The sequence below is a fragment of the Elephas maximus genome, chromosome 15 (assembly GCF_024166365.1).
Source record: "Elephas maximus indicus isolate mEleMax1 chromosome 15, mEleMax1 primary haplotype, whole genome shotgun sequence".
In the NCBI taxonomy this organism is placed as follows: Eukaryota; Metazoa; Chordata; class Mammalia; order Proboscidea; family Elephantidae; genus Elephas; species Elephas maximus.
In genome coordinates this window covers 1051584-1078388 of record NC_064833.1, presented here as the reverse complement: position 1 = coordinate 1078388, position 26805 = coordinate 1051584, and the positions used below count along the sequence as shown (strand labels likewise).

The following is a 26805-nucleotide window of genomic DNA, read 5'->3' as shown; positions in this document are numbered from 1 at the left end:
TTATATGAATACACTTAAACGAACTATCTAGAAAGGCAAATTGCAGGAGACAGAAAGAAGAATGGAGGTCCTCAGGGCTCTCAGGATGGGAGGATGGGGAATTAGGATTTAAGGGGCACTGAGTTTCTATCTGGGACGATGAAAGAGACCCGGAAATAGATGGTGGTGATGGTCACACAACATGGTGAATATATTTTCCACCACTCTCATTTCTCCCCTGAGACAGATAAAAACAGAAGACCAGTGTTGGGGTCGCGCACGCAGCGCCCCAGCAGCTGCAGGTAGGTGAGGTTCTCGTGCGTGTTGGGGTCGAAGAAGCCCTTGGTGTCGTCGCCGGGGTCCGCCAGCACGCGGTTCATGTCCTCGTCGAAGTAGCCGCGCTGGTAGGCCACCTCCACGGGCACGCGGTGGCTGTGCACCGGGTCGATGACGCCGCCCGTGGCGATCTGGGCCTCCAGCAGACGCACGCCGTGGTCCCGCACGATGAGGTCCTTCTGCATGGCCTGGAAGAGGGAGATCTGCTCGCCCGTGTAGGGGTCGGTGTAGCCGGTGACGGCGCGCTCGGCCGACAGCAGCTTCTCACGCACCTCGCCGCCCACCACGCCCTCGGCCACGGCCTCCTCCACCGACAGCCGCCTGTTGCCCACGGGGTCGATGATGAAGCCGGTGGCGGCCTGCGCCTCCAGCAGCACCAGGGCGGTGCCGGGCCGCAGCACGCCCTTCCACATGGCCTGGTAGATGCTCATCTTCTCCTGGCGGCTGGGCTCGTCCCTGCAAGGCGCCAGCACGCCGGCGATGCAGCTGGTGCCCTCCAGGTAGCGCTTGACCGCGTCCATCTCTGTGACCTCCTGCAGGGTCTTGGTGCCCTGGGCCAGGTCCCGCAGGGTCTCCGGGTCCAGGATCTTGGCCGTTCGAAGCTCGGAGGCGGACACCTGGCGCCGCAGGCCGCGGAAGGACACCCGGCTCAGCCGTTCCTCCATCTCCTCGACCACTTGGGTGAGGATGGCCACTAGGGCGGGCAGGGCCAGGGCGCCGGCCGCATGCTGGGCCAGCAGCTCCTCTCGGCGGGTCTCGCTCAGGTAGGAGGACCAGAGGACGTCCCAGGCAGACACCGGCTGGCCCTGGAACTGCCCGACGGCCAGCTCCATGGTGGCAGCACGTAGGACCTGCTCCTGGCGGCGCCGGGAAGCCTGGACGTCATCGTCTGTCTCGGTGTTGGCGTCACTTTTGGACTCCTTCTCGTCCTTGGCGTGGGAGGGCCCCGTGCCAGCCGTCACTTCCTCGTGACCACTCCTCTGTGCCCCGGGGCACCCTTCGGCCTCCTCGATGATGGTGGTCAGCCGGCGGGTCAGTGCGGGCAGGTCAAGCGCCCCCGAGCCGAACTGGGCCAGCAGCTCCTCGCGGGTGTGGACGCTCACGTAGCTGGACGCCAGCACGTCCCAGACGGGCACCGCCCGGCCCTGCAGGTGGCCCACCCGCACCTCCATCGTGGCGGCACGCAGGGCCCCCCGAGGGTCCTTCTGGGAGCCCCCGCGCTCCCCGTCTGCACGGTCCCCGTCCAGCAGTGCCGTCAGGGACGCGCCCACCTCCTGCACAGTCAGCGTGCCTGCCCGGTACCTGCGAAGCAGGTCCTGCCGCTGGCTCTCGGGGACCTCGCGGTGGAAGAGCAGGTCCCACACGGACACGCTCTGTCCCCGCAGGGCACCCGAGCCAGGCGTCACGCGGGCCCCGCGAAGCGCCGCGCGCAGCTCCTCGCCCAGTTGGTGCACGGCAGCGCCCGGGCCCGCCAGCTGCAGCATGTAGAGCCCGGTGTCGGGGTCGCGCACGCAGCGCCCCAGCAGCTGCAGGTAGGTGAGGTTCTCGTGCGTGTTGGGGTCGAAGAAGCCCTTGGTGTCGTCGCCGGGGTCCGCCAGCACGCGGTTCATGTCCTCGTCGAAGTAGCCGCGCTGGTAGGCCACCTCCACGGGCACGCGGTGGCTGTGCACCGGGTCGATGACGCCGCCCGTGGCGATCTGGGCCTCCAGCAGACGCACGCCGTGGTCCCGCACGATGAGGTCCTTCTGCATGGCCTGGAAGAGGGAGATCTGCTCGCCCGTGTAGGGGTCGGTGTAGCCGGTGACGGCGCGCTCGGCCGACAGCAGCTTCTCACGCACCTCGCCGCCCACCACGCCCTCGGCCACGGCCTCCTCCACCGACAGCCGCCTGTTGCCCACGGGGTCGATGATGAAGCCGGTGGCGGCCTGCGCCTCCAGCAGCACCAGGGCGGTGCCGGGCCGCAGCACGCCCTTCCACATGGCCTGGTAGATGCTCATCTTCTCCTGGCGGCTGGGCTCGTCCCTGCAAGGCGCCAGCACGCCGGCGATGCAGCTGGTGCCCTCCAGGTAGCGCTTGACCGCGTCCATCTCTGTGACCTCCTGCAGGGTCTTGGTGCCCTGGGCCAGGTCCCGCAGGGTCTCCGGGTCCAGGATCTTGGCCGTTCGAAGCTCGGAGGCGGACACCTGGCGCCGCAGGCCGCGGAAGGACACCCGGCTCAGCCGTTCCTCCATCTCCTCGACCACTTGGGTGAGGATGGCCACTAGGGCGGGCAGGGCCAGGGCGCCGGCCGCATGCTGGGCCAGCAGCTCCTCTCGGCGGGTCTCGCTCAGGTAGGAGGACCAGAGGACGTCCCAGGCAGACACCGGCTGGCCCTGGAACTGCCCGACGGCCAGCTCCATGGTGGCAGCACGTAGGACCTGCTCCTGGCGGCGCCGGGAAGCCTGGACGTCATCGTCTGTCTCGGTGTTGGCGTCACTTTTGGACTCCTTCTCGTCCTTGGCGTGGGAGGGCCCCGTGCCAGCCGTCACTTCCTCGTGACCACTCCTCTGTGCCCCGGGGCACCCTTCGGCCTCCTCGATGATGGTGGTCAGCCGGCGGGTCAGTGCGGGCAGGTCAAGCGCCCCCGAGCCGAACTGGGCCAGCAGCTCCTCGCGGGTGTGGACGCTCACGTAGCTGGACGCCAGCACGTCCCAGACGGGCACCGCCCGGCCCTGCAGGTGGCCCACCCGCACCTCCATCGTGGCGGCACGCAGGGCCCCCCGAGGGTCCTTCTGGGAGCCCCCGCGCTCCCCGTCTGCACGGTCCCCGTCCAGCAGTGCCGTCAGGGACGCGCCCACCTCCTGCACAGTCAGCGTGCCTGCCCGGTACCTGCGAAGCAGGTCCTGCCGCTGGCTCTCGGGGACCTCGCGGTGGAAGAGCAGGTCCCACACGGACACGCTCTGTCCCCGCAGGGCACCCGAGCCAGGCGTCACGCGGGCCCCGCGAAGCGCCGCGCGCAGCTCCTCGCCCAGTTGGTGCACGGCAGCGCCCGGGCCCGCCAGCTGCAGCATGTAGAGCCCGGTGTCGGGGTCGCGCACGCAGCGCCCCAGCAGCTGCAGGTAGGTGAGGTTCTCGTGCGTGTTGGGGTCGAAGAAGCCCTTGGTGTCGTCGCCGGGGTCCGCCAGCACGCGGTTCATGTCCTCGTCGAAGTAGCCGCGCTGGTAGGCCACCTCCACGGGCACGCGGTGGCTGTGCACCGGGTCGATGACGCCGCCCGTGGCGATCTGGGCCTCCAGCAGACGCACGCCGTGGTCCCGCACGATGAGGTCCTTCTGCATGGCCTGGAAGAGGGAGATCTGCTCGCCCGTGTAGGGGTCGGTGTAGCCGGTGACGGCGCGCTCGGCCGACAGCAGCTTCTCACGCACCTCGCCGCCCACCACGCCCTCGGCCACGGCCTCCTCCACCGACAGCCGCCTGTTGCCCACGGGGTCGATGATGAAGCCGGTGGCGGCCTGCGCCTCCAGCAGCACCAGGGCGGTGCCGGGCCGCAGCACGCCCTTCCACATGGCCTGGTAGATGCTCATCTTCTCCTGGCGGCTGGGCTCGTCCCTGCAAGGCGCCAGCACGCCGGCGATGCAGCTGGTGCCCTCCAGGTAGCGCTTGACCGCGTCCATCTCTGTGACCTCCTGCAGGGTCTTGGTGCCCTGGGCCAGGTCCCGCAGGGTCTCCGGGTCCAGGATCTTGGCCGTTCGAAGCTCGGAGGCGGACACCTGGCGCCGCAGGCCGCGGAAGGACACCCGGCTCAGCCGTTCCTCCATCTCCTCGACCACTTGGGTGAGGATGGCCACTAGGGCGGGCAGGGCCAGGGCGCCGGCCGCATGCTGGGCCAGCAGCTCCTCTCGGCGGGTCTCGCTCAGGTAGGAGGACCAGAGGACGTCCCAGGCAGACACCGGCTGGCCCTGGAACTGCCCGACGGCCAGCTCCATGGTGGCAGCACGTAGGACCTGCTCCTGGCGGCGCCGGGAAGCCTGGACGTCATCGTCTGTCTCGGTGTTGGCGTCACTTTTGGACTCCTTCTCGTCCTTGGCGTGGGAGGGCCCCGTGCCAGCCGTCACTTCCTCGTGACCACTCCTCTGTGCCCCGGGGCACCCTTCGGCCTCCTCGATGATGGTGGTCAGCCGGCGGGTCAGTGCGGGCAGGTCAAGCGCCCCCGAGCCGAACTGGGCCAGCAGCTCCTCGCGGGTGTGGACGCTCACGTAGCTGGACGCCAGCACGTCCCAGACGGGCACCGCCCGGCCCTGCAGGTGGCCCACCCGCACCTCCATCGTGGCGGCACGCAGGGCCCCCCGAGGGTCCTTCTGGGAGCCCCCGCGCTCCCCGTCTGCACGGTCCCCGTCCAGCAGTGCCGTCAGGGACGCGCCCACCTCCTGCACAGTCAGCGTGCCTGCCCGGTACCTGCGAAGCAGGTCCTGCCGCTGGCTCTCGGGGACCTCGCGGTGGAAGAGCAGGTCCCACACGGACACGCTCTGTCCCCGCAGGGCACCCGAGCCAGGCGTCACGCGGGCCCCGCGAAGCGCCGCGCGCAGCTCCTCGCCCAGTTGGTGCACGGCAGCGCCCGGGCCCGCCAGCTGCAGCATGTAGAGCCCGGTGTCGGGGTCGCGCACGCAGCGCCCCAGCAGCTGCAGGTAGGTGAGGTTCTCGTGCGTGTTGGGGTCGAAGAAGCCCTTGGTGTCGTCGCCGGGGTCCGCCAGCACGCGGTTCATGTCCTCGTCGAAGTAGCCGCGCTGGTAGGCCACCTCCACGGGCACGCGGTGGCTGTGCACCGGGTCGATGACGCCGCCCGTGGCGATCTGGGCCTCCAGCAGACGCACGCCGTGGTCCCGCACGATGAGGTCCTTCTGCATGGCCTGGAAGAGGGAGATCTGCTCGCCCGTGTAGGGGTCGGTGTAGCCGGTGACGGCGCGCTCGGCCGACAGCAGCTTCTCACGCACCTCGCCGCCCACCACGCCCTCGGCCACGGCCTCCTCCACCGACAGCCGCCTGTTGCCCACGGGGTCGATGATGAAGCCGGTGGCGGCCTGCGCCTCCAGCAGCACCAGGGCGGTGCCGGGCCGCAGCACGCCCTTCCACATGGCCTGGTAGATGCTCATCTTCTCCTGGCGGCTGGGCTCGTCCCTGCAAGGCGCCAGCACGCCGGCGATGCAGCTGGTGCCCTCCAGGTAGCGCTTGACCGCGTCCATCTCTGTGACCTCCTGCAGGGTCTTGGTGCCCTGGGCCAGGTCCCGCAGGGTCTCCGGGTCCAGGATCTTGGCCGTTCGAAGCTCGGAGGCGGACACCTGGCGCCGCAGGCCGCGGAAGGACACCCGGCTCAGCCGTTCCTCCATCTCCTCGACCACTTGGGTGAGGATGGCCACTAGGGCGGGCAGGGCCAGGGCGCCGGCCGCATGCTGGGCCAGCAGCTCCTCTCGGCGGGTCTCGCTCAGGTAGGAGGACCAGAGGACGTCCCAGGCAGACACCGGCTGGCCCTGGAACTGCCCGACGGCCAGCTCCATGGTGGCAGCACGTAGGACCTGCTCCTGGCGGCGCCGGGAAGCCTGGACGTCATCGTCTGTCTCGGTGTTGGCGTCACTTTTGGACTCCTTCTCGTCCTTGGCGTGGGAGGGCCCCGTGCCAGCCGTCACTTCCTCGTGACCACTCCTCTGTGCCCCGGGGCACCCTTCGGCCTCCTCGATGATGGTGGTCAGCCGGCGGGTCAGTGCGGGCAGGTCAAGCGCCCCCGAGCCGAACTGGGCCAGCAGCTCCTCGCGGGTGTGGACGCTCACGTAGCTGGACGCCAGCACGTCCCAGACGGGCACCGCCCGGCCCTGCAGGTGGCCCACCCGCACCTCCATCGTGGCGGCACGCAGGGCCCCCCGAGGGTCCTTCTGGGAGCCCCCGCGCTCCCCGTCTGCACGGTCCCCGTCCAGCAGTGCCGTCAGGGACGCGCCCACCTCCTGCACAGTCAGCGTGCCTGCCCGGTACCTGCGAAGCAGGTCCTGCCGCTGGCTCTCGGGGACCTCGCGGTGGAAGAGCAGGTCCCACACGGACACGCTCTGTCCCCGCAGGGCACCCGAGCCAGGCGTCACGCGGGCCCCGCGAAGCGCCGCGCGCAGCTCCTCGCCCAGTTGGTGCACGGCAGCGCCCGGGCCCGCCAGCTGCAGCATGTAGAGCCCGGTGTCGGGGTCGCGCACGCAGCGCCCCAGCAGCTGCAGGTAGGTGAGGTTCTCGTGCGTGTTGGGGTCGAAGAAGCCCTTGGTGTCGTCGCCGGGGTCCGCCAGCACGCGGTTCATGTCCTCGTCGAAGTAGCCGCGCTGGTAGGCCACCTCCACGGGCACGCGGTGGCTGTGCAGCGGGTCGATGACGCCGCCCGTGGCGATCTGGGCCTCCAGCAGACGCACGCCGTGGTCCCGCACGATGAGGTCCTTCTGCATGGCCTGGAAGAGGGAGATCTGCTCGCCCGTGTAGGGGTCGGTGTAGCCGGTGACGGCGCGCTCGGCCGACAGCAGCTTCTCACGCACCTCGCCGCCCACCACGCCCTCGGCCACGGCCTCCTCCACCGACAGCCGCCTGTTGCCCACGGGGTCGATGATGAAGCCGGTGGCGGCCTGCGCCTCCAGCAGCACCAGGGCGGTGCCGGGCCGCAGCACGCCCTTCCACATGGCCTGGTAGATGCTCATCTTCTCCTGGCGGCTGGGCTCGTCCCTGCAAGGCGCCAGCACGCCGGCGATGCAGCTGGTGCCCTCCAGGTAGCGCTTGACCGCGTCCATCTCTGTGACCTCCTGCAGGGTCTTGGTGCCCTGGGCCAGGTCCCGCAGGGTCTCCGGGTCCAGGATCTTGGCCGTTCGAAGCTCGGAGGCGGACACCTGGCGCCGCAGGCCGCGGAAGGACACCCGGCTCAGCCGTTCCTCCATCTCCTCGACCACTTGGGTGAGGATGGCCACTAGGGCGGGCAGGGCCAGGGCGCCGGCCGCATGCTGGGCCAGCAGCTCCTCTCGGCGGGTCTCGCTCAGGTAGGAGGACCAGAGGACGTCCCAGGCAGACACCGGCTGGCCCTGGAACTGCCCGACGGCCAGCTCCATGGTGGCAGCACGTAGGACCTGCTCCTGGCGGCGCCGGGAAGCCTGGACGTCATCGTCTGTCTCGGTGTTGGCGTCACTTTTGGACTCCTTCTCGTCCTTGGCGTGGGAGGGCCCCGTGCCAGCCGTCACTTCCTCGTGACCACTCCTCTGTGCCCCGGGGCACCCTTCGGCCTCCTCGATGATGGTGGTCAGCCGGCGGGTCAGTGCGGGCAGGTCAAGCGCCCCCGAGCCGAACTGGGCCAGCAGCTCCTCGCGGGTGTGGACGCTCACGTAGCTGGACGCCAGCACGTCCCAGACGGGCACCGCCCGGCCCTGCAGGTGGCCCACCCGCACCTCCATCGTGGCGGCACGCAGGGCCCCCCGAGGGTCCTTCTGGGAGCCCCCGCGCTCCCCGTCTGCACGGTCCCCGTCCAGCAGTGCCGTCAGGGACGCGCCCACCTCCTGCACAGTCAGCGTGCCTGCCCGGTACCTGCGAAGCAGGTCCTGCCGCTGGCTCTCGGGGACCTCGCGGTGGAAGAGCAGGTCCCACACGGACACGCTCTGTCCCCGCAGGGCACCCGAGCCAGGCGTCACGCGGGCCCCGCGAAGCGCCGCGCGCAGCTCCTCGCCCAGTTGGTGCACGGCAGCGCCCGGGCCCGCCAGCTGCAGCATGTAGAGCCCGGTGTCGGGGTCGCGCACGCAGCGCCCCAGCAGCTGCAGGTAGGTGAGGTTCTCGTGCGTGTTGGGGTCGAAGAAGCCCTTGGTGTCGTCGCCGGGGTCCGCCAGCACGCGGTTCATGTCCTCGTCGAAGTAGCCGCGCTGGTAGGCCACCTCCACGGGCACGCGGTGGCTGTGCACCGGGTCGATGACGCCGCCCGTGGCGATCTGGGCCTCCAGCAGACGCACGCCGTGGTCCCGCACGATGAGGTCCTTCTGCATGGCCTGGAAGAGGGAGATCTGCTCGCCCGTGTAGGGGTCGGTGTAGCCGGTGACGGCGCGCTCGGCCGACAGCAGCTTCTCACGCACCTCGCCGCCCACCACGCCCTCGGCCACGGCCTCCTCCACCGACAGCCGCCTGTTGCCCACGGGGTCGATGATGAAGCCGGTGGCGGCCTGCGCCTCCAGCAGCACCAGGGCGGTGCCGGGCCGCAGCACGCCCTTCCACATGGCCTGGTAGATGCTCATCTTCTCCTGGCGGCTGGGCTCGTCCCTGCAAGGCGCCAGCACGCCGGCGATGCAGCTGGTGCCCTCCAGGTAGCGCTTGACCGCGTCCATCTCTGTGACCTCCTGCAGGGTCTTGGTGCCCTGGGCCAGGTCCCGCAGGGTCTCCGGGTCCAGGATCTTGGCCGTTCGAAGCTCGGAGGCGGACACCTGGCGCCGCAGGCCGCGGAAGGACACCCGGCTCAGCCGTTCCTCCATCTCCTCGACCACTTGGGTGAGGATGGCCACTAGGGCGGGCAGGGCCAGGGCGCCGGCCGCATGCTGGGCCAGCAGCTCCTCTCGGCGGGTCTCGCTCAGGTAGGAGGACCAGAGGACGTCCCAGGCAGACACCGGCTGGCCCTGGAACTGCCCGACGGCCAGCTCCATGGTGGCAGCACGTAGGACCTGCTCCTGGCGGCGCCGGGAAGCCTGGACGTCATCGTCTGTCTCGGTGTTGGCGTCACTTTTGGACTCCTTCTCGTCCTTGGCGTGGGAGGGCCCCGTGCCAGCCGTCACTTCCTCGTGACCACTCCTCTGTGCCCCGGGGCACCCTTCGGCCTCCTCGATGATGGTGGTCAGCCGGCGGGTCAGTGCGGGCAGGTCAAGCGCCCCCGAGCCGAACTGGGCCAGCAGCTCCTCGCGGGTGTGGACGCTCACGTAGCTGGACGCCAGCACGTCCCAGACGGGCACCGCCCGGCCCTGCAGGTGGCCCACCCGCACCTCCATCGTGGCGGCACGCAGGGCCCCCCGAGGGTCCTTCTGGGAGCCCCCGCGCTCCCCGTCTGCACGGTCCCCGTCCAGCAGTGCCGTCAGGGACGCGCCCACCTCCTGCACAGTCAGCGTGCCTGCCCGGTACCTGCGAAGCAGGTCCTGCCGCTGGCTCTCGGGGACCTCGCGGTGGAAGAGCAGGTCCCACACGGACACGCTCTGTCCCCGCAGGGCACCCGAGCCAGGCGTCACGCGGGCCCCGCGAAGCGCCGCGCGCAGCTCCTCGCCCAGTTGGTGCACGGCAGCGCCCGGGCCCGCCAGCTGCAGCATGTAGAGCCCGGTGTCGGGGTCGCGCACGCAGCGCCCCAGCAGCTGCAGGTAGGTGAGGTTCTCGTGCGTGTTGGGGTCGAAGAAGCCCTTGGTGTCGTCGCCGGGGTCCGCCAGCACGCGGTTCATGTCCTCGTCGAAGTAGCCGCGCTGGTAGGCCACCTCCACGGGCACGCGGTGGCTGTGCACCGGGTCGATGACGCCGCCCGTGGCGATCTGGGCCTCCAGCAGACGCACGCCGTGGTCCCGCACGATGAGGTCCTTCTGCATGGCCTGGAAGAGGGAGATCTGCTCGCCCGTGTAGGGGTCGGTGTAGCCGGTGACGGTGCGCTCGGCCGACAGCAGCTTCTCACGCACCTCGCCGCCCACCACGCCCTCGGCCACGGCCTCCTCCACCGACAGCCGCCTGTTGCCCACGGGGTCGATGATGAAGCCGGTGGCGGCCTGCGCCTCCAGCAGCACCAGGGCGGTGCCGGGCCGCAGCACGCCCTTCCACATGGCCTGGTAGATGCTCATCTTCTCCTGGCGGCTGGGCTCGTCCCTGCAAGGCGCCAGCACGCCGGCGATGCAGCTGGTGCCCTCCAGGTAGCGCTTGACCGCGTCCATCTCTGTGACCTCCTGCAGGGTCTTGGTGCCCTGGGCCAGGTCCCGCAGGGTCTCCGGGTCCAGGATCTTGGCCGTTCGAAGCTCGGAGGCGGACACCTGGCGCCGCAGGCCGCGGAAGGACACCCGGCTCAGCCGTTCCTCCATCTCCTCGACCACTTGGGTGAGGATGGCCACTAGGGCGGGCAGGGCCAGGGCGCCGGCCGCATGCTGGGCCAGCAGCTCCTCTCGGCGGGTCTCGCTCAGGTAGGAGGACCAGAGGACGTCCCAGGCAGACACCGGCTGGCCCTGGAACTGCCCGACGGCCAGCTCCATGGTGGCAGCACGTAGGACCTGCTCCTGGCGGCGCCGGGAAGCCTGGACGTCATCGTCTGTCTCGGTGTTGGCGTCACTTTTGGACTCCTTCTCGTCCTTGGCGTGGGAGGGCCCCGTGCCAGCCGTCACTTCCTCGTGACCACTCCTCTGTGCCCCGGGGCACCCTTCGGCCTCCTCGATGATGGTGGTCAGCCGGCGGGTCAGTGCGGGCAGGTCAAGCGCCCCCGAGCCGAACTGGGCCAGCAGCTCCTCGCGGGTGTGGACGCTCACGTAGCTGGACGCCAGCACGTCCCAGACGGGCACCGCCCGGCCCTGCAGGTGGCCCACCCGCACCTCCATCGTGGCGGCACGCAGGGCCCCCCGAGGGTCCTTCTGGGAGCCCCCGCGCTCCCCGTCTGCACGGTCCCCGTCCAGCAGTGCCGTCAGGGACGCGCCCACCTCCTGCACAGTCAGCGTGCCTGCCCGGTACCTGCGAAGCAGGTCCTGCCGCTGGCTCTCGGGGACCTCGCGGTGGAAGAGCAGGTCCCACACGGACACGCTCTGTCCCCGCAGGGCACCCGAGCCAGGCGTCACGCGGGCCCCGCGAAGCGCCGCGCGCAGCTCCTCGCCCAGTTGGTGCACGGCAGCGCCCGGGCCCGCCAGCTGCAGCATGTAGAGCCCGGTGTCGGGGTCGCGCACGCAGCGCCCCAGCAGCTGCAGGTAGGTGAGGTTCTCGTGCGTGTTGGGGTCGAAGAAGCCCTTGGTGTCGTCGCCGGGGTCCGCCAGCACGCGGTTCATGTCCTCGTCGAAGTAGCCGCGCTGGTAGGCCACCTCCACGGGCACGCGGTGGCTGTGCACCGGGTCGATGACGCCGCCCGTGGCGATCTGGGCCTCCAGCAGACGCACGCCGTGGTCCCGCACGATGAGGTCCTTCTGCATGGCCTGGAAGAGGGAGATCTGCTCGCCCGTGTAGGGGTCGGTGTAGCCGGTGACGGCGCGCTCGGCCGACAGCAGCTTCTCACGCACCTCGCCGCCCACCACGCCCTCGGCCACGGCCTCCTCCACCGACAGCCGCCTGTTGCCCACGGGGTCGATGATGAAGCCGGTGGCGGCCTGCGCCTCCAGCAGCACCAGGGCGGTGCCGGGCCGCAGCACGCCCTTCCACATGGCCTGGTAGATGCTCATCTTCTCCTGGCGGCTGGGCTCGTCCCTGCAAGGCGCCAGCACGCCGGCGATGCAGCTGGTGCCCTCCAGGTAGCGCTTGACGGCTGCTTGCTTTTGGATTTCCTCCACTGAGCTCTGGCCTTTCTCCAGAGCCTCCAGCGTGTCCTTGGTGATGATGTGTGAGTTGAAGAGCTCAGAGGGCGTGATCTGCCTTCGGATCCCCTGGAACCATAGCTGCTTTGTGCTCCTCTCCTTCTCTGTGATTAGCTCCAGGATAACCTTCACCACTTTCTCCAGCGCGTGTGATGTTTCCTTTTTGTATTTTGCTACCAGCTCTTGCTTTTTTTCCTCTGTCATGTATTCCGAGTTCAGAAGTTTCCATACTGACCATCGCTGGCCACGATACCGTCCCACCTTGATGTCTACACACTCAGCATCTAGAGCCTTCCTGGTGGCCTCATCAACATACCTGCAGTCCTGTGTATCCTGAGCCACTGGGAGCAGGGCCCAGCCCGTTGCCTCCTCCATCTGGCACTGTGCCTGCAGGTCTTGGTACGTGACACTCTCCTGCGTGTTTGGGTCCAGAAACCGCTTCTTCATAAGCTTCTGGTCTGACACAAGCAGGTAAGTATCCTGGTGCATAAGGCCACGCTGGTAGGCCGTGTCCAGGGGCACTCGGTGGCCATGCAGGGGGTCAATGATGCCACCCGTGGCCACCTGCACCTCCAGCAGCCTCAGTGCGTCTTCCCTTGGGACCAGCTTCTGCTCCATGGCCTGGAACAGTGAGATCCGGTTGCCTGTGGCTGGGTCGATGTGTCCTTTGGCTGCCTTCTCTGCACTCAAGAGTTTTTCCTGTAACTCCGCACCTACCAGGCCAGCCGCCAGAGCCTCGTCCACAGGAAGCTTCTGGTGGCCTCGGGGGTCCAGCATGAAGCCTGTGGCCGCTTGTGCCTCCAACAGCTGCACCGCTATCCCCACAGGCACCAGCTCCTTCTTGCCGGCCTCGTAGATGCCCATGACCTCGTGGGTGGATGGAATGGTCACCCCTGCGATGCAGCCATGGCCCTCAAGGAAGCTCTTCACATGTGCCAGCTTAAGGAGGCTCTGCCCACCGCTCTTCTCTGTTTGCAGAGTATCCAGTGTTTTCTTATCAATGATTCCTGAGTTGAACAGCTCTGCTGCTGACACCAGTCCCTGAGGGCCTGTCACCTGGATGGCTTGGTTTTGCTTCTCGGTTTCTTCGACTGTCGTGGTGATGACTTCCAACAGTCTCTCCAGGGACAGCTTTTTGGTTTTGTATCCCTGGACGAGTTCTCGCCGCCTCTCCTCTGTGAAGTCCTGGGAAGACAGCACGTCCCAAAGGGAGACTGTCTGTCCTGCAAACCTCCCCACGTGCATCTTCATGGTTTTTGATCCCAGAAGGTCCCTGGTGGCCTTGTCGATGAACATGTAGGTTTCTCCTTTCTTGACAATCTGTAGCATGTACAGTCCGGTGTCAGGGTCACGCACGCAGCGCTCCAGCAGCTGCAGGTAGGTGAGGTTCTCGTGAGTGTTGGGGTCAAAGAAGCCCTTGGTGTCATCACTGGGGTCTGCTAGCACACGGTTCATGTCCTCATTGAAGTAGCCGCGCTGGTAGGCTACCTCCACAGGCACACGGTGGCTGTGCACAGGGTCGATGATGCCGCCTGTGGCGATCTGGGCCTCCAGCAGACGCACACCATGGTCCCGCACGATGAGGTCCTTCTGCATGGCCTGGAAGAGGGAGATCTGCTCGCCTGTGTAGGGGTCGGTGTAGCCGGTGACAGCGCGCTCAGCTGACAGTAGCTTCTCGTAGGTTTCCTTGCCAAACATTCCTGCTGAGAACGCCTGCTCCACCGTTAGCTTCTGGTTCTTCACGGGGTCGATGACAAAGCCAGTGGCAGCCTGGGCCTCCAGCAGCACCAAGGCGGTGCCAGGCCGCAGGATGTGCCGGCGCAGGGCCTCAGGGATGCTCATGGTCTCCCCAGTGGCCTGGATGCGCACGCCGGCGATGAAATTGCCTCCTTCCAGGAAGCGCCGCACGCTGGCCATCTGTGTGACCTCTTGCACTGTCTTCTTTCCCTGGGTCAGCTCGTCCAGTGTCTTCTTGTCGATCAGCTGGGACCGGAACAGGTCGCTGGCTGACACCTGCTTCCGGAGCCCCTGGAAGACAGCCCGAGAGGGGTGTGTCTCTGCCGCCTTGACAAGCGCAGTGATGGTGTGGACCACCTCGCGCAGTGCTGCGGCCCGCCCGGACCCGCAGAGTGCTGCCAGCTCCCTGCGCTGCTCTGCGGTGACGTACTCGGAGCGCAGGAGGTCCCACAGTGACACGGCCTGCCCCTTGAGCCTGCCTGCGTCCACCGGTACCTTCATGGCACGCAGGGCCACCGCTGTGTGCTCGTCCACGTCAAGCGTCATGTCCTGTGAAAGTTGCAGCAGCCACAGGCCGGTGGCAGTGTCCTGGACGCACCGGGCTCTGAGCTCCTGGTATGTCACCTTGTCCCGGGTGCTGGGGTCGAAGAAGAACCTCACGTCCTCATTGGTTGAGCTCAGTGCCTGGCCCATGGCCTCATCCAGTAGCCCGAGTCTGCAGGCCACAGGCAGCGGCAAGTGCACCTGGTGGGTGGGGTCCATGGCGCCCCCTGTGGCCAGCTGCGCCTGCAGCAGGGGGAGGCCCTCGGCTCGGGGCACCAGCCCCTGCTCCATGGCCTGCCACAGTGAGAGGGCGCGGCCTGAGCAGGGGTCCGGGAACCCAGCCACCACCCTCTCGGTCAGCCGGAGCTGCTCACTCAGCCCTCCGCCCACCAGGCCAGCCTTGACTGCGTCCTCCACCGACAGCCGTCGGTTGGTCACGGGGTCGACCAGGGCACTGCAGGCCACCTGGGCCTCCAGCAGCCTCTGCCCCAGGCCCACAGGCAGGAGACCATCCTGCATAGCCCGGTCGATGCTGGCTTTTGCCCCTGAGGGCTGCAGCAGCACGCCAGCCACGCAGCCTGTGCCCCATAAGCAGGCTCTCACCACGGGCTGCGAGGCCACCTCATCGGGGGACTGATGGCCTTGGGCCAGTGCCTCCAGGGTGTCTTGGGAGATGATGCCGGCGTCCAGCAGCCACACGGCGGGGACCTCGCCCCTTGGCCCAGGCACTGACACCTGGGTGCGTGCCCGCAGCTCTGCCCCGTGCAGCCAGCTCTGCAGGGCTTCACGCAGCTGCTGCTCTGAGCGCCGGCCCACCCGGAAGTCCTCCAGGAAGCCCTGGCGCTGCTCCTCAGTGAAGTGGTATGACCTGAGCAGGTCCCAGAGCGATGTGCCGTCCTCAGCTCCCTGTGCAGCCTGCAGGGCCTCCTGGACCTGCTCGTCTGTGGGGACGGAGGGGGCGCTGTCTGGCAGTGGAAGGAGGAGCAGGCCGGAGGCCTCGTCACGGGGACAGTACTCAAGAAGCTGGGCATAGCTGGTGTGGCCGCGGCCGTCGGGGCTGGGGAAGGTCTGGGGGGCCCTGCTCAGCACCTTCTCCATCTCCTGGTCGATGCAGCCGCGCTTGGTGGCTGCTGGCATGGGAAGGTGGTAGTGGCCAACAGGATCGACGACCCCTCCTGTGGCCACCTGGGCCTCCAGGAGGCGGGTGGCTTGCTCCACGGGGACCAGGCCTTTCTTCATGGCCTGGAAAGTGGACACTCTCTTCCCGGAGAAGGGGTCTCTGAAGCCAGTGACGGCATCCTCAGCCCGCCGCAGCTGGCCATATATCTCGGGCCCCACCAGCCCCCTGCGCACAGCCTCATCCACTGTCAGAGCCTCCTGGCTGTGGGGGTCCAGCAGGGCCCCAGTGGCTGCCTGGGCCTCCAGCAGGGCCAGGCCCACACCCGGGCCCAGCAGCTTCTGCTGCATGGCCTGGTAGAGGCTGAGGCGCCGGTTGGAGGGCTGCAGCAGCACGCCGCCCAGGGCGCCTGATCCATGCAGGCACCTGCGCACAGCGTCCACCTGGAGCAGTGCCTCAGGGCTCACGGCCCCTGCCAGCACACGGTCCAGAAGCTTCTCATCGATGACGCCAGCCTCCAGAAGCTCGAAGGCACGGACACGGCCGTGAAGTGTGGGCAGCGTGACGTCCGCCCACCGCCGTGACTCTTTCTGCAGCAGGTGAATGATCTGCTCCAGTGTCACCTTCCGTAGCCGGAACTGCCGGAGCAGCTGTCGCCGCCAGTCCTCACAGACATACTCCGAATTGACAAGCTCCCACAGAGTCACCCTCCGGCCCTGGAATCGCCCGTAATGCACCGACAGCAGCTGGCCCTGGAAGGTCTGCCGTGTGGCACCATCCACCAGCTGGGGCTGCCCACTGCTGAGCGGTAGGAGACACAGCCCGGTGTCGGGGTCGCGCACGCAGCGCTCCAGCAGCTGCAGGTAGGTGAGGTTCTCGTGAGTGTTGGGGTCAAAGAAGCCCTTGGTGTCGTCACTGGGGTCTGACAAGACCAGGTTCAATGCCCGGTCAAAGTAGCCACGCTGGTAGGCCACCTCCACAGGCACACGGTGGCTGTGCACAGGGTCGATGATGCCGCCCGTGGCGATCTGGGCCTCCAGCAGACGCACGCCATGGTCCCGCACAATGAGGTCCTTCTGCATGGCCTGGAAGAGGGAGATCTGCTCGCCTGTGTAGGGGTCGGTGTAGCCGGTAACAGCGCGCTCAGCCGACAGCAGTTTGGCATACACATCGGGCCCTATGACGCCGGCCTTCAGCGCCTCCTCCACAGAGTACCTCTTGTTCTCCTTTGGGTCGATGATGAAGCCGGTGGCAGCCTGGGCCTCCAGCAGCACCAGGGCTGTGCCAGGCCGCACCAGCCCCTTGCTGCGGGCCTCGTAGATGCTGAGCTGCTCCTGGGAGCTGGGCAGCAGCAGGCCGGCGATGCTCCCAGTGCCCTGCAGGTAGCGTTGCACCGAGTCCAGGAGGCCCACATCGCGCGCCGTGGCCTGCCCGCGCTCCAGCTGCTCGTACACGTCCCGATCGATGATCTCAGACTCCAGCAGCTGTCCTGGCGTCACAGTGTCCCTCAGCCCCGAGAAGGTGACACTGGCTGTGGCTGCAGCTGCAGCCTGCTCAACAGTGGCCTTCAGCTGGGTGGCCAGTGCCTCCACGGACAGGGCCCCCTCCTTGTGCTGCTGGGCCAACGTGGCTCTCTGCCCCGCTGGGATCACCTCAGAGAAGAGCAGCTCCCAGAGGGACACAGGCCGGCCCTGGAACTTCCCCGCGGAGACAGTGGCCATGGCTTCGCTCAAGGCCTGCCGGGTGCCGTGCTCAATGAATGGGGGCCCCTGGGGCTTGTCCTTGCAGGCCCCTCCTGTGAGGGGCAGGAAGGCAAGGCCTGTCTCTGGGTCAGTGACACAGTGAGCCAAGAGCTGCCCGTAGCTGAGGCTCTCCTGTGTGATGGGGTCTGAGAAGCCTGCAGTCTGTGAGAGGCACTGCCGGGTCTCCTCGTCCAGGCAGCCAAAGCGGAGAGCAGCCTCCAGGGGCAGCCGGAGACGGCGGGCTGGGCACACCAGGCCCCCTGTGGCCAGCTGGGCATCCAGCAGCCGCAGTGCCAGCAGCTTGTCCACCAGCCCCTTCTGCATGGCCTGGAACAGGGGGATGCGCGAGCCACTGAAGGGATCATGGAAGCCCGTCACTGCCTGCTCTGCCACCAGCAGCTGCCCATGGAACTCGGGCCTGACCAGACCAGCCCGGACTGCCTCATCCACCCACAGCTGCCAGCCAGTGGCTGGGTCCACCAGGGTGCAAGTGGCAGCCTGAGCCTCCAGGAGTGGAAGCACAGTGCCCAGTGGGAGCAGGTGCTCTGAAGCAGCCTGGCTAAGGCTCTTCTTGTGGCCAGAGGGCAACAGGACCACCCCAGCCACACCACCAGTGCCCTTCAGGTAGCGCTGCACGTCAGCACGGGCGCTCACATCCGGCACAGCCAGCTGGCCCTCCCGCAGGCCGCGGGATGTCTCCTCGTCCAGGACCCCCACCTCCAGCAGCTCAGCTGTGCTCACGGCCCCACTCAGGGTGCAGAAGGTGGTCTTCAGAGGCAGCAGGGCCAGCCCCGTGCTGGAGGCCTCCACACACCTGCCCAGCAGCTCACGGTATGGCAGCTGCTCCAGCGTGTTGGGGTCGCAGAAGCCAACAGCTTCTGATCCAGGTTCACACTTCTCCAGGCTTTGCCATGTCTCCTGGTCCAGGAGGCCCTGCTGGCAGGCGGACTTCGGATCCACGCGCACACCCTGGGCAGGGTCTACCAGGCCCCCAGTGGCCAGCTGGGCCTCCAGCCACTTCCTCCCCAGTGCCCTGTCTACGATCTCTTTCCCAATGGCCTGGAAGAGAGGCAGCTTTGTACCTCCGTAGGGGTCTGGGTACCCGGTAACTGCACGCTCGGCAGCCAGCAGCTTCTCCTTCAATTCCAGACCTACCAGCCCTTGGCTCAGGGCCTCAGACACGAGTAGCAGCCGGCCCTGGGCAGGGTTCACCAGACCCCCAGTGGCTGCCTGGGCCTCCAGCAAAGCCAGCCCAAGCCCTGAGGGCAGCAGACCCTGCTTCATGGCCACATAGAGACTCAGGGACTGGCCAGAGGCCTCCACGTACACCCCAGCAATGCTCCTGATCTTGGGGGGCAGGGCAGCCTCAGCCTGGGGTGCAGAAGAGATGCCAACTCCTGGAACGGTCTTCCCAGTCTTAGGGACTCTGGACACCTCGAGGCCGTTGGTCACTAAGATGTCGAGAGGAGTGGCGTGGCCGTTCATGGTGCCCGACTGGTTTGCAGAATTCATCAGAAGTCCGCTCCCTGGAGGGAATGAAAAGAATCAGTTAGGGATCCTGCAGTGGCCCCGGAGGGCTGCAGCCAGGGGTCGGTGAGGACACAGTGGGGAGCTCTATTCCCGACCTTACCAAACTGCTCTTAGCCCAGGCAGGGACTGTGTAGATAAACATGACCTGGACCTGCCTCCCAGACCTGGGACCAGGGCCTCTCCCCACAGACCCCTGCTTGTTTTTGGCTGGTACTCCCCTTCTCCCATCTCCACAGCCTGAGCCCAGCGCCACCTTAGAACCTCTGTCCCTTCTCCGCTGCTGGCCCCATGAGACATGCTCTTCTACACAGCTCCACCATCACCTACATCCCATCCTCTCCATGCACCACCTTGGTCTGGCCCCACAGCTAATGGGCATCTTGCAGCCTGCCTTCCCCCACTACTGTGTGCCTAAGGCTGACATCTACATCTCATGGAGCACAAGACCACCCTGCTCCCAACAACCATGCCTTGAAATTAGAAGGAATAAAGGGGTCACCAGTTCTAAGCAAGTTCCAGATCCAGCAGGGCAAAGTCCATTAGGTTTCAGGCCTGGGAATAATTCTCTGTGGCTCTTATCTTTGCCCTCTGGGCCCATGTCTTCACCACCCTCTGCATAGCCACTTCTTATCTATAGAATTTTGAAAGTCTGATAGCCTTCTCTCATTTCATTCTGTCTCCATCCCTTTCAGTTGAAGCTGGGGGAGTTTCTGCTGATAAAACATTCTCAGAAACCTTGTGCATCTCCTGTGTATGTCATGGGGATTCATGCTGTTGAACTAGAGGCTCCTCCACAGATCTTCCCTGGATAACCCATCTCTATTCCTAGCTTCTGCTGAGATGGCTGGGGGATCCAGGAGTCACACGCCTGAGCTCTTCAGGAAAAGATTGTCCAGGCACACCCTTGGCTCTTTCTCCAGAGCACACTATTTGGATAGACTGAGAATTTCCCAAATCATCAAGTGCTGGGTCCTTTTTGCGTAACAGTCCTCCTTCAATTTTTCTCTTTCCTCTTGCATTTTACTACAAGCAGCATGAAGAAACCAGGCTGCACCTTCTACACTTTGCTTGGAAGTCTAAGCTCAATATCTAAGTTCATCACTTGTAAGTTCTGCTTTCCACCCAACTGTAGAACATATTTCATCCAAGGTTTCTGATATTTTATAACAAGGACCTCTAATTTCACAAGGGGGAAGGAGAATCAAGATCAACAGCCCAAGGCTGATTCCTATGAGGCAAAGGTCAGACATGCCTCCTCTCTCCACCATCTTGACCAAATCTGACACCAGGTGTCCCTCCCATGGCACTCTCTACTTCTCTGCTGGGTTTGATAATTCATCACAATGGCTACACAGAACTCATACAATTATGAGGTTTATTAGGGAAGTAACAGGTTACAGTTCAGGTTCAGGAATGTTCAGGAAACAGTTCTTCCATCAGGACAGCCTCTTTTCAGCTTTGTCTTCAGACAAGCCTCTCTCTGGCCCTTGGCCTCTGTCCTGCTCTGGCAAGGGTTATAAAACTCTTTTAGCTCTGCTGATAAGTACCCAGAGGCACCCCTCTCTGCCAGTAAGCCTCCACTGGAACGCACTCAGCTCTAGCTCTGTGGGTCAGCAAACCTAGCTCCACGAAGTGCCCGGAGACACCCTACTCCTCCAGCAAACCTTCTGCCCAAAGGCACTTAGTTTTCTCATTCCGTGGGCCCGGAGGCCCACTGTGCCGTCTCCCGCCGCCATTTGTCTGCCACCGCTTCTCGCTGTCTTCTGTGTTACAGCTCTTCTCTCTCAGCCTCCTGGTTCCAGGAGCTTCTCAATACAGGAGTCCTGGGCCCAAAGGATGCACGCCGTTCTTGGCTTTCTTTCCTTAGTGGTGATGAGATCCTCTCTCTGCTCTGGAATTGGCTCTTTTTAAAGCCTAGCAGGATGGCAAAGCTGACCAATCCCGTTGGTGGGCCACAATTACCTTATGTGCACAGTCCCACCCAATCACTTGGGTGAGGGTTACAAGACCATGGTGAGAAAAGCCACACAAAAGCGACCCATCTGCATCGCATCTTCAGTTACCAGTGACATGCTCCTCATTTGTATCTGAAACCTCCCCAGAAATGTCTTTAGCTCCCATATTTGCACCAACAGCCTCAAGGCAATCTAGGCCTTTTCTATCATGTGGCTCAACATTCTTCAGGCCTCAACCCATTAGTCAATTTCAAAGCCACTTCCATGTTTTTAAGTATTTATTACCAAAGTACCCCACTCCCAGTACCAAAGTCATATTAGTTTCCTAAGGCTGCTGTAACAAATTACCACAAATGGGTGACTTTAAACAACAGAAATTTATTTTCTCACAGTTCTGGAGGCCAGGAGTCTGAAATCAAGGTGTTGGTAGGGTTGGTTGGTTACACGTGGAAGCTCTGAGGAAGAATCCATTTCATGCCTCTCTCCTGGCTTCTGGAGGTTGTTGGCAATCCTTGGCATTCCTAGGCTTATAGGTGCACCACTCCAATCTTTGCATCCATCTTTACATGGCGTTCTCTATTTGTTTGTGTCCAAATCGCCCTTTCCCTTCTCTTATAAAGATACTAGTCATTCAATTTAGGGCCCACCCTAAATCCAGGGGAATCCCTGGGTGGTGCAAACAGTTAAGGCGCTCAGCTGCTAACTGAAAGGTTGGAGGTTTAAAGTCTACCTAGAGGTGCTTCGAATGAAAGACTTGTCGATCTACATCCAAAAAACCAGCCGTTGAAAACCCTGTGGAGCACAGTTCTAATCTGACACACTTGGGGTCACCATGAGTTGGAATCAACTCAACCGCAACCAGACTAGGCTAAATCCAGGATGATTTAATCTTGAGATCCTTGACTAACTACATCTGCAAAGACCCTACTCCCAAACAAGGTCACATTTGGAAATGAAGACCAGACGGACATGAATTTTGGGGGGACACTATCCAACCCACTTGTCTTAGTTACCTAGTGCTGCTGTAACAGAAATACCACAAGTGGATGGCTTTCACATCCACTTAGATGTGAAAGCCATCCACTTTCTATCACAGTCTAGGAGGCTAGAAGTCCAAATTCAAGGTGCCAGCTCCAGGGGAAGGCTTTCTCTTTCTGCCAGTTCTAGGGGAAGGTCCTTGTCATCAATCTTTCCCTGGTCTAGGAGCTTCTCAGTGCAGGGACCCCAGGTCCAAAGGATGTGCTCTGCTCCCTTCGCTTTTTCCTTAGTGGCATGAGGTCCCTATCTCTTTGCTTGCTTCTCTCTCCTTTCACCTCTTGTAAGATAAAGGGTGATGCAGGCCAAACGCCAGGCAAACTCCCCTTACATCATTGGAACAGGGCTGTGACCTGAATAAGCGTGTTGCAGCCTACCCTAATTCTCTTTAACACATCCTAACTTTGCTTCATTGACCACAAGCAGAGATTCGGGTTTACAACACATGGGACAATTACATCAGATCACAAAATGGAGGACAACCACACAACACTAGGAATCATGGCCTAGCCAAGTTGACACATATTTTGGGGGGACACAATTAAATCCATGACAACACTATACACAGCCCCTGTTCCCTCTTCCCAAACCCTCAGTTTCCTCAAGGCACCTGCTCCTTCTGCATGTAGTTCCTTTGCCAAGAACATTCTCCTTACCTTCCCAACACAAACTTCTCTATCCCACGTCTGTCCTCTCCCCTTTCCTCCAGTCTCAGAGAAGCTACTGGCCCTGTGAACCAGCCCCCTTGCACCTGTCTCCCACCTTCCCCATTGTTATTTCCTGTGCCCCATCAGCTCTCCTGTGCCAAGCTCTGTGCTGAGCCTTCCCACGCACCCCCAACTTAACCCTCAGGCTCTTGCTCGCATTTGCCAGAAGAGGACACTGAGGCGTGGAGAGGGAGCTGTCAGCCCTGGTCAGTGGCCAGGGCATGTAGAGTGGGATGTTGTCCCTATATCTAGCGAGCTCCATTCATAAGAGGGAAGCAGGACACAGGCCTGACCCACGCTTCCCCCTTCCTTTTTTTTCTACAGCAGCCACTGCAGGGCCAGCCCTTTCCTGTGACTGTGGGGGGCTGCCTGGAACCATCTCCTTCCTTAGGTCCCTCTGCCTCGCCAGAGTTTGATTGTACCTCTCTGCTTCCTCTATCTCCTCGAGCAACTGTTGTTGTGGACATGGGTGTCCTGGCTCAGGGGTCCCCCCCTACAAGTGTCTGCCCATCCACTGCACAAACATGCTGGGGTGTGCTTGCCCTGGTCAGACTGGTACTCAGGGCCCCAGTGGGCCCAGCACCCCATGCAGCTGGGCTGTGGGAAGGCCAGACAGGGATGGCCCAGGCATGGAGAGGAAGGAGGGCTGTTTGGGAAAGGGGGAGGAGGTTGGCTCTGTGCCAGCTGGGGCAGGGGTGGGGCAGTGGGAATGTAGTGTGGATGGGGGGACACCCTGGGGAACAGCATGGAGGTAATAAGGCAGGGCTTTGCTGTCACAGGGGCCTGGTGTGGAGAGGCCGTGAGACACCCAGATGGCCTCCAGGACTAAACCCATCCCTCTGCCAGCTGCAGGGAAGGCTGTGGAGGGTGGCTTCAGCTGCTGGCCTCCTCGGGAGTCTCCCTGCCCAAGGTCACCCCTTCTGGGGCAGCCCAATTTGTCAGCATGGACAGTGCCGGCAGGGTCCCCTCAACTCTACTTAGGATGACTCAGAGGCCCTTCAGCTTCCAAATACTGGCTGAGGTCCTTGCTGGGACTGGCTGGGGCCGCCTCCCTTCCCTCTCCTCACGTTGGTCCGGAGCATGCAATTCAGGCATGAACTTAGGCAGCAGGTCTGCTTCTCGGAATTGGGCACCGCTGGTGCTAGGGGGAGTGGGAGAGTCCAAAGATGGGGCTTTGGCACTGGCCCCGCCGTCGGCCAGCAAGGGGCTTGTGGGCATCAGTGGAGCGCAGAGGACCCCTGGCTGGAGGAAACTGCAGTGAGCAGGGCAGTGCCAGGCAGAACACAGCAGGAACGCAGCCTCGGCCACCTGAGAATTGGGGGTGGGGGAGTGGTACCACAGGAGGCTGTTGCTGAGTGACTGAGGCTTTGGGAAAGGAAAGCAGTCCTCAAGCAATCAGCAGAAAATCGAGAGGCCGCTGTGGATGCAGGGGCCTCCACAGAAGCCCAAAGTTCCCACCGACTAGGGTGGGGTAGCTGAGGCCAGGCCCAGGCAATGAATCACCCAAGGTGAACCGCAGCCTGGCCAGGCCCTCTGCTGGTCAGCACCCAGGCAGATCGAGACCCCTGGGGTGGGGACGTCTTGGGACGCCCCTGAAAATCCTGGCCAGGGTGCAGGTAGCCCTGTTGCTTGGGGCGCATGATGGAGCAAGCCGACACTGTGATTGTGAGGAACGTGACGGAGAAGACGCAGGCAGGATCAGCTGTGAGCCCCGGGGAGAATCACAAGGTGGACCGTCAGACTCAAAAAGCCAGGACATCGTGCGCTAGGAGAGCTACCTTTGGCTCCCTGAGAGACACAGTGGCACCAGTGGCCCTGGATCCAGAACCAGCCGTCCTTAGCTTAGATGGAATCAGCCTCACTAAGTCACGAGGTCACCGGCCTGGCATTCTGGGACCCATGGCCCATCTCCCTGGGCATCGGAGTCTTGTCTAATGCGCCTGCTCCTGGCCTCCCTGGTAGGGTTTGAGCCCCAGGGTGCCGTGCCTAGGTGGCATCCGGCGCAGCCCAGGGTCAGCAGGAGAGCCATGTAAGACACCACCGGGGTGGCTGGGACCATGAGCCTGTACCAGGAATGATCAAGAAAAGGGACAGGTGAGCACAGCCTGGGTGGCCCTTGACCTGACATGGCAGCTGGAGACAGGCTGTGCTTTGCAGGAAGTGGCCTGGTGGGACCTGGAAAGCAGAGGAAGCCAGCACACAGCTCAGATTCCGGAAACAAAGGGGAGATTCAGGGAGGAGGCCAGGCTGAGGCTGCCCTGACCTGGGGGGAGGGCTCAGAGGGCAGGGGAGAGATTGTGAGTGCATGGGTGTCTGTGCGTGTGTCAGTGTGTGCACACGTGTGTGTGAATGTGTACGTGTGTGTGCAATGTGTGTGCAAGGATGTACACAAGTGCAAGAACATATTAGCATGTGCAGGTGTGTGCAAGTGTGTGTGAGCATGTGTGCAAATGTGCATGTGTGTGCACCTGCATGTGCAATGCAGCCTGTGGCTTGGTTGTGCCGCACCCCATTCAGTAGTGACCTTAGGCCCGGTACGAGTCTCCCCACCCACCCCTCCTCTTCCCAGGCTGTCCCCCTGGATGGTCTGGGAGTAAAGGTCCTTGGAGTGGACACATTGAGTCTGCGGTGGGGACGGAGCAAGGCTGAGGGACAGAGGTTCTGGAGCTCAGGAGAGACAGAGAGGCATTTGAGGGGTGTCGATGGGGGAGGCGGGGGTTTCGGGGTCGGAAACCCAGGCAGCCTGACGTCAGGAAGCCACAGGACCGGCCTCTGTGGGCGCGGTGTGAGAATGGGCTTGCCGAGATGGCTGAGATTCCCATGCGGGGCGGCCCTCTGCGCTTCCCTGAAGTGACCGCACCTCAGGTGCCCAGAGGCGCCAAGGGAAGGGAGGCGATTCCTGCTGAGGGTGGGTCCGCCTCCCTGGGCGTAGGCCACATCTGTCAACCCCGGGCGCACCGCCCGCGCCCAGCCCGGGACTGGGCGGGGGCGGGGCGCGCTGTCGGTCTGAGCCAGACCAGAGCACAACCGTGGCCCAGTGCGCACGCAGGAAGGCGGTGACCTTGGCCCTTGTCCGGCCCGGCGGGGCAAAGACCGGCAGGGGCCGATGGCCCGACCCAGCGTGGCGGGGGGCGGGGTGGGGGGAGAGGGGTCGGGCGGAGGCCGGGCCGAGAGCTGGGCTGTCTCGGCGGGTGCCCCCAGACAGCAGGTGGCGACCCTGTACGGCCGGCGCCTCCCGCCCTGGCCCCGCTGCCAGGCGCCCCAGCCTAGCAATCTGTCAGCCTAACTGCCTCGCACCGCCGCCAGCGCAGACGCCCCCCGGCCCTGGCCCGAGGAGGGGGCGGGACCACCAGACCTGCGGTACCGCCCAGCGCGGCACCCTCCTGCCCGGAAGCCCGGGCGGCTGGGCGGGCGAGATCAGCCCCGCGCCGGTCCTACTGCGTGCGGACCCCCACCGGCTTCCCAAACCTCCACCCGCGCCCCAGGCCCCCATCCGCCCCCTGACCCCCGCCAGCCGACGCTGCAGAGAGCCCAAAGCGCAGCCGCCGCCGCGCAGGTGCTTCGGTTTCGCCCAGCACCGCCCCCCCCTTCACCACCGCCCGGCCAGGCGTCGCCCACCTTCCGCGCGGTGCGGGCGTCAACGCTCAGTTCCTCGTCCGGACTCCGACTCTGTCCACACTCGCCCGGTGCCCACGCCGCCCGAATTTAAACTTGCGCCCAGGCCCCGCCCCCGGCGGCCGCGCCCTCCGTCTGGGGGTGGCGGCCCGGAGGTAGGGCGCCGCCAGGTGTGGGGGTTCCCCGAATGACGTAGGGCTGGCCGATGCGGGGCCTGTGCAGGGCCACGCCCCCTCAGAGAGCACCCCCCCCTCCAGGTAGGCGGATGGGGGCCGGCGGCAAAGCGGCGGTGGGCTGCCCAGGACCTGGGCCCCTTCTCCGTCACCGCTTTGGAATACAGGGCGGGCGCGGAGGGAGCGGACGTTTGAACCCAGTTCGCAAGCGAAACGCGGGCTCCCGGCCTTGCGGTTTTGCTTCCCAAAAAGGAACTTTATAGCCGTCTCGACCCTCCCCTTCCAGCCCTCTGTCTCCCGAGTCCCACCCAATTCCCTGGGGGCTGGCTCCCCACGGCTTCGCGTGCAAAGTCTGCTGGGTCCGGAGGTCCTGGGGGCTCCTCTCAGCGGCTGTCTGCGACCTGGGCCCGGTAGGAGCTGTGGTCCCTGCAACCCCAGCGGCTTTGCAACCCTGTCTGAGAGGTTGGCCAGCCTCACCCACCGTCCAGCCCCCCACCTGCGCAGAGGAGGTGCGCCCACCTGGGGAGGTCCTGGCCCCTCTTTTCTGAAGCCCATCTCAGCACCCACCTTCTGGGGCAGGAGGCTGCTGGAAGCGCTGGGGAGGGCGGCCACAGGGCCCACCACCCAGGACAGGGACGGCTGGTGGATCTTCTGACTTGTGGGTAGGCGTTTTCCACCTGCTCCTTCCCACTCCCCCAGGGCAGGTACTGAGATCTCTCCTCCTGTCTCCCAGTACTGGGCCCCAAGGCCAAGCCCCCCATGCTAGCCCTCACCTCTGCCTGGATCATCCTTGACTGGAACCTCATCCAGG

General features: G+C 64.6%; 1 protein-coding gene across 1 annotated transcript; it reads right to left on the bottom strand.

The window, feature by feature from the left end:
- Positions 1-206: 206 nt before the first annotated feature.
- EPPK1 (epiplakin 1) lies at positions 207-25920 on the bottom strand. The gene is made up of 2 exons (XM_049854588.1): positions 25825-25920; positions 207-18505 (listed from the first exon to the last, which is right to left on the bottom strand). Exon 2 carries the CDS (start codon positions 18489-18491, stop codon positions 207-209), a length of 18285 nt encoding a protein of 6094 aa, XP_049710545.1. The 5' UTR covers positions 18492-18505; positions 25825-25920.
- Positions 25921-26805: the final 885 nt, after the last annotated feature.